This window comes from Cebus imitator, unplaced genomic scaffold (genome assembly GCF_001604975.1).
Source record: "Cebus imitator isolate Cc_AM_T3 unplaced genomic scaffold, Cebus_imitator-1.0 Scaffold339, whole genome shotgun sequence".
Taxonomy (NCBI): domain Eukaryota; kingdom Metazoa; phylum Chordata; class Mammalia; order Primates; family Cebidae; genus Cebus; species Cebus imitator.
The window spans coordinates 1,412,006-1,418,109 of NW_016107654.1; the positions used below are offsets into that span (position 1 = coordinate 1,412,006).

At 62.7% G+C, this 6,104-nt stretch overlaps 1 protein-coding gene across 1 annotated transcript; it reads left to right on the top strand.

Annotated features, from left to right (window-relative positions):
• Positions 1-1,981: 1,981 nt before the first annotated feature.
• LCN15 (lipocalin 15) lies at positions 1,982-4,117 on the top strand. Its single transcript, XM_017505456.1, is given in 5 exon segments — positions 1,982-2,077; positions 2,464-2,603; positions 2,699-2,769; positions 3,013-3,123; positions 3,960-4,117. Coding segments are annotated over 5 exon segments (576 nt in total).
• Positions 4,118-6,104: the final 1,987 nt, after the last annotated feature.

Genomic DNA, 6,104 nt, shown 5'->3' on the forward strand with positions numbered 1-6,104 from the left:
TATATCTTAGTTCATACTCGGAGGAATGCCTAGTGTGGACACAGTACAGAGCATGAATTAAGGGATAAGCAGCTTATAATCGGAGGAATGTCTGGAGCAGACGCAGTGCAGAGCATGAATTAAGGGAAAACAGTTATACCAGGACAAGAATCCATGGCCCAGGCGGCAGCGCTCAGTATCGTAAAGATACCCGCTGTATGGCAGGCTTGGGGCGAGAGCCACTCCTCCTGATAAAGGAGTTGTAGGACCTTGCTCCAGTTCTTGTGGAAGGTGCCCTCAGAACGGCAGTCCACCTTGGTGACTGTGAACTTCATCAGCTCTTGCTACTGTGCTGCTTGAAAAGCATCTTCCCATAGAACCCATTGGAAGCTGCCAGAAGGTGGCAGTAACCTTGACAGCTCTGTCACTGCTGTGTGACTTAAGGCATCCTCCTATAAATCTTCTTAGAAGTAGTTTCCCATAGATAGAAGTATCGCACACTGCACCCTCTTCGCTGTGCACGGCCCACCTTTGAGCCTCGGTGACCTAATGGGGGTGGACCCCTTACTGCACACGGCCCTTGCCTTCGTGGGAACGGGCTCCTTGCTGCGCACTGTCCACCTCCTGGCCTAGGTGACCTAATGGGGGTGGACCCCTTGTTTCATTGCTCACAACCCTATCACTATCCTTAAAGATGATTTCACTCACTGCCCTGCCCCCTAATCTATACACAATAAATGCTCAGGCATCTGGACATTGGGGGCCTCGCCTGACTCCCCTTATAGGTGGCGTGGCCCCCTGAGCCCAGCTGCATTTTCCTTGTACTTCTGTGTCCTGTCTCTTTATTTCTTGGATCCTGCGACTCAGCACAGCATAAGGGACACCCCACGACCCTGTGGGGCCCTCAGCCCCACACGCATGCCCTATGTAAATGGAGAGGATGAAGTCAAGTTACAAAGTCGTTTTGTTGAGCCCTAAGTAAATGCAGAGGATGAGCGAAGTTAAAAGCCGTTCACATTCCTGTCATTGCTGGAGTGTTTCCATGTGATTTGGTTCCAGGAAGTCTTTAGGCTCCTGCCTCCCTGCCTCACTGTCACTTAGAGGCTGGTAGTGCTGGCCTCCCTAGCAGGACCCCTGCCCCTGACTCCGCCCCTGACCACAGGGGTCTGGGTGGCACACTCTGAGGCCACCTGCTGCTCCTTATCCAGCGTCCCTGGGTGCTCTGTGAGGACACAGAGAGGTCACTCGGCAGGTTCCAGCCTCTGCCAGCCCACGGCACCTTCCCGGCGTCACTGCCACCTGCACACTTACACAACCAGTGATAAGGCGGTGTCCAATGCCGTAATCCTCCCCAGGACCAGCCCAGCCCCGTCTGGTCCCTGGTCTGCTTGCTGGAAGCCCACCTGGGGCTGCACCGGAGCTGGTAGGGTCTGGAGTGAGGGGCACGAGGCCTCTCTCATAGCTGTGGGGGCACAAGCTCTGCCCTGGACTCTGCCATTGTGACCCTACCCACATGTTGGGGGTGAGAGAAGGGGGCTTTCTGGGTGGCCAGACCCCAGGAGAGGGGCCTGGTCACAGCAACTCCAGCCGCGTGCCTGCAGCTGCACCCCCAGAGCCCTGGCTCAGCCCAGCCAGGCAGAGTGTGCGCAGAGAGGCTTGATGCAAGTCCAGGCAAGCCAGGACAAGTCTCTGCTGTGGCTTGGCAGTGGCCCTGGGACTGGCAACATGCCTGTCAGGTCTAGGGGACAAATCCATAGCTGGGTGCATCAGGCCAGAGCCTGGCTGTCTGGAGCCCTCCAGGAAGTGACCCCAGGAGCTGGGGGACACCGGAGTGATTGTGCCAAACAAGGGACCAGGGAGCTGGAGTCTCAGAGCCGAAGTGCCTTCTGCTTTCATCTGCTCCCCCCAGGAGCAGGTGCACCCAGGTGGTGGCCTGGCTATAAATCTGATCCCCAAGGGGGCTTGGGGACTCAGGACCAGGGGCTGGAGGGCAGGCAAGGGGATGAAGGCGTTCCTGCTCAGCGCAGTCCTGGCCCTGCTCTGGGTGCCCACGGCTTAGGCCGAGGTTCTGCTGCAGCCTGACTTCAATGCCACAAAGGTACCAGGGGCCTCTGCGCCAGCCTGCGATGGGTGGGAGCTGGGCCCTTGCCGGAGACAATGTGATCATTGTGACAGCTGCCTGTCCTGCGGCGCTTGCTCTGTGCCCAGCCAGGCACAAGCTGTAGATCCGCTCTGTGCTTAATCCTAAACCAACCTGTATAGGGATCGTTACTGCGCCCACGTCACAGCTGGGGAACTGAGGCTCACAGCTGCGCTGTCACCTGCCCGAGAGGAACTCCTGTCCACCTGGGCTCAGCTCACACCCAGGAGATGGCAACTCCAAGCCCTCTTGCTGTGTGACTTCTGTGTTGTCCTCTGGATCCCTGGGCAAGGAGGGCCCTGTTGCTGGCCGTCCTGGCCTGTGGGTGACTAAGGCCCTGGCAGTTCTCATGCCTCGGGTATGTGGTCTCCATGGCATCCGACTGCAAAGTCTTCCTGGGCAAGAAGGACCACCTGCCCATGTCCACCAGGGCCATCAAGGCCACAGAGGAGGGTGGCCTCCACGTCCACATGGAGTTCCTGGGGTGAGCTGCCTGGGCTGGGCTGGCTGGGCTGCCTGGGCTGGGCTGGGGGGCTGAGGCAGCTAGGTACCATGAATGAGCCGGCTATGCACCCCCAGGGCGGACGGCTGTAACCAGGTAGATGCCGAGTACCTGAAGGTGGGCTCCGAGGTACACTTCAGAGTCCCGGGTAGGTTCTGCCTTATCCGCCTTCAGGGGCGCTGGATGCTGCTTCTCTGGGGGTCACGTGAGGCTGCCTTGCCACCCGGGCCCCAGCTGTCCATCACAGTCTCCAGTCCCTGCCTGCCCCTCCCTGCCCCTTCTCTGTCATCGAGGAACAGGCTCCTACCCCAGCAGCAGGGGCAGGCGTGGGTGGGGTCGGTGCCCAGCCCGTCCACTTCTCCAGGCCGATCGGCAGCCTGCCTCTCCGTAGCCTTGGGCTACCTAGACGTGCGCGTCGTGGACACGGACTACAGCTCCTTCGCCATCGTCCACATCTACAAGGAGCTGGAGGGGACCCTCAGCACCATGGTGCAGCTCTTCAGTGAGCGCCCGTCCCCGCCCGCCGGCCCACCCCTTTCCCAGAGGCCCCGCCCCACCCATTCTGTCCCCACCTACCGGCCCCGCCCCTCCCCAAAGGCCCCTCCCCACCCATTCTGTCCCCGCCCACTGGCCCCGCCCCCTCAAAGGCCCCGCCCCGCCCCTTCTGCCCCCGCCCACTGGCCCCGCCCCTCAGAGGCCCCGCCCCACCCATTCTGTCCACGCCTACTGGCCCCGCCCCTCCTCAAGGACCCGCCCACGAAGGGCCCCGCCCCTCAACACAGGCCCCTCCCCTTCTGGAGCTGCCCCTGCCCTCTCCTGCTGTGACCTCCTCACACACTCCTGGTCTGGCAAGGACCAGGCGGAGCGGCAGCTGGACCCTCAGTGCTTTGGACGTGGAGGAGGTTGGCTGGGGGCTGGGGGGTCCCGCAGTGCCTGCTCCTCTCTGGCTTCCTGAGAGTGGTGTCCCGACCTTCTCTGTCTGGCCTCGATGCCTGAGTCCTACGACTGGGGCCGAGGTTCTTCATTTCCTGGGGACTCCCTGGGTGGGGAGGACAGGGTGAGGCTGGAGGCTTCTGAGCTGCAGGGAGAGATGCTGAAGGGGGAGTGGGGCCCAGGAGGACAGCCAGACCACCCCAACCTCCCGGACACCTCTGTGTGAATCGGGAAAGGGGGCCCTAAGATTCCTTCAGCCCCGCAGGCACTTTTGTGCAGTGCACAACCTGCGCCACCCATGGTGGCGGCCTTGCCGTCAGCCCTCAGGGAGGCGGAGCGAGGCCAGGAGATACCCCGCTGCCACCCCTTTTGCTGCTGGGCTCATGGTGACCCTGCTCTGCCCAGGCCGGACCCAGGACGTGAGTCCTCAGGCTCTGAAGGCCTTCCAGGACTTCTACCCGACGCTGGGGCTTCCGGATGACACGGTGCTCATGCTGCCCAAGTCAGGTACCCTGGCAAGCCTGCCCCACCCGACGCCCCCCAGCCGGCCCTGCCTCCCGTGAGCCCACCCTTCCTCCCCGCCTGAGCACAGGCGGTGTGTGGGCTGGCAGCCCCTGCAGCACAGACTCCGGGAGAGGCTTTGGGCAGCGCTGGGAGGGAGGCTCTGGGCGCCACTCTCGGGGTGGTGGAGCTGTCCAGAGAGATGGTGGTCCAGATGGTGGTGGCCTTGGCACCAGGGGTCGGGGGCTGCGGGAAGCGAGGCCCCGCCTGGCCCTTCCCAGGTGGGTTCTCCAGGCCCTGCAGGGGCCGCCCTGGTCGCCTGTCCCCTCCCCATCACAGCCTGACGTCTGCGTCCAAACCCCCCTCCCCGGGTCTGTGCTGCCACAGCGAGCCCCACAGGGCCCTCTTCTTGTGAGGACACCTGTCCTTGGACTTAGGGCCCACTGTAAATGCAGGGTGACCTTGTCTCCAGAGTCTAAACTCACGGTATCTGCAAAGACCGTTTCCCAACAAGGCCACGTTTGGAGGTTCCAGGTGTGCCCGAAGTTTTGGAGACACAATTCAATCCACAGCTCTGCGTCCCCGCTGTGTCCACATCCTCTGGCTCCCTCCCCAGGGCACCGTCCTGCCTTGGAATTGCAGGGACCTCGTCTCCTCGCCAGGGCCCAGGAGGGCAGACCACAACCTTTGTGCCCAGTGCCAATGACGGAAGCCACATGCGGGTGGGGTCTTGAGGAGACCTCCCCCTAAACCAGACGCCAGAAGACCGTTGGGTCCCTTGCCCAGGCTCACAGCCAAGACTTTGGGCACACCACACGTCACGAGTCCGAAGTGACAGTCACCAGCATCTGGAGGGATGAGGTGTGGTGGGAGGAGGTGGGGCCCCACTCTGGGCGGGGCCGTGGTGTTGGGGGGCTCCGGGGCGGGGCTGTGGTGTTGGGGGGCTCTGGGCCTCGGTGCCTCTCCGGCTTTTCCGCCATGCATTTCCTGCCTCTCGGCTCCTCTCCGTGAGCTTCGCCTCCACTCCCAGGGTCCTCATCCAGGTGACCCGCCATCCCACCTGGGGACACTGGGGCTGTTCAGCTTTGCACAGGTCTGTGTCTCCCTGCACACGCCCGTGGGTTGGGAAACACAGGGGTCAACACCAAATCGCCCTCCTCCAGAAGGTTCTCTGGGGAGAACGTGTGGCCCCGTTCCCCCGAGATCTTGAAGCAGCAGCTTTCGGGGTAGAGTGCCCAGCCTGGGCCATGTTGGGTGACCCCGGAGGCTGTGGGTTCTGTGGTGGCTTCATGGTCATTCCAGGGCTTTCGTGCCATGCCGGCCCCTTCATCAAGGCCCTGGCAGAGGCTGTGGCTCACTGCCACTCAGCCAGGGACTGGGGCATGGGGCTGGGTCCCCCACCCCCAGGGAAGGTGGGGAAGCGTTAGCCAGGGACAGCCTCTCCCCTGGGGCCTCTGGGGCAGCAGTGGTGGCTGGTGTGTGTGTCCCGGGTTTGTGGGAGTTTCTGGAGCAGAATGAGCTCTTCTGAGCCTGCTGGGCGGTGGCTTTGGAGGGCTGATGCGCAGCTCGTGAGGAGCGGGAAGGGCATTTGTCCCGGGATTGTGCGATGGAGTAGCTGTGTGCGGTGGAGTAGCTGTGTGCGGTGGAGTAGCTGTGCATTTGCTGTGCAGGAGGAGCCGCAGCTGCAGGCGCCATCGCCCCTGGAGCGAGACCCGCAGCCCTCGGGGACCACCTGGGGCCTCTGTCCTCCGCCCCTGCCTGCGGGATGCCTCATGGGACGCCTCTTTCTATTCAATAAACAGATGCTGCAGCCTCACCTCTTTGGAGATGCCCTGGGGGAGGGCACAGCAGGCCCCTGCCTGACCCCAGCACTGCTGGGGAGACTGAGGCAGGTGTGAAGGGCCCTGGCCAAGGGAGCAGGAGGCAGGGATGAGGGGGCAGGAGGCAGCAGGGAGGAGCCCTGGGTAAGTGGACAGGGGGCAGGTGTGAGTGGCAGGGACGCCAGTGTGAGGGGGTCTGGGTGAGGAGGCAGGAGGCAGGGGTGAGGGG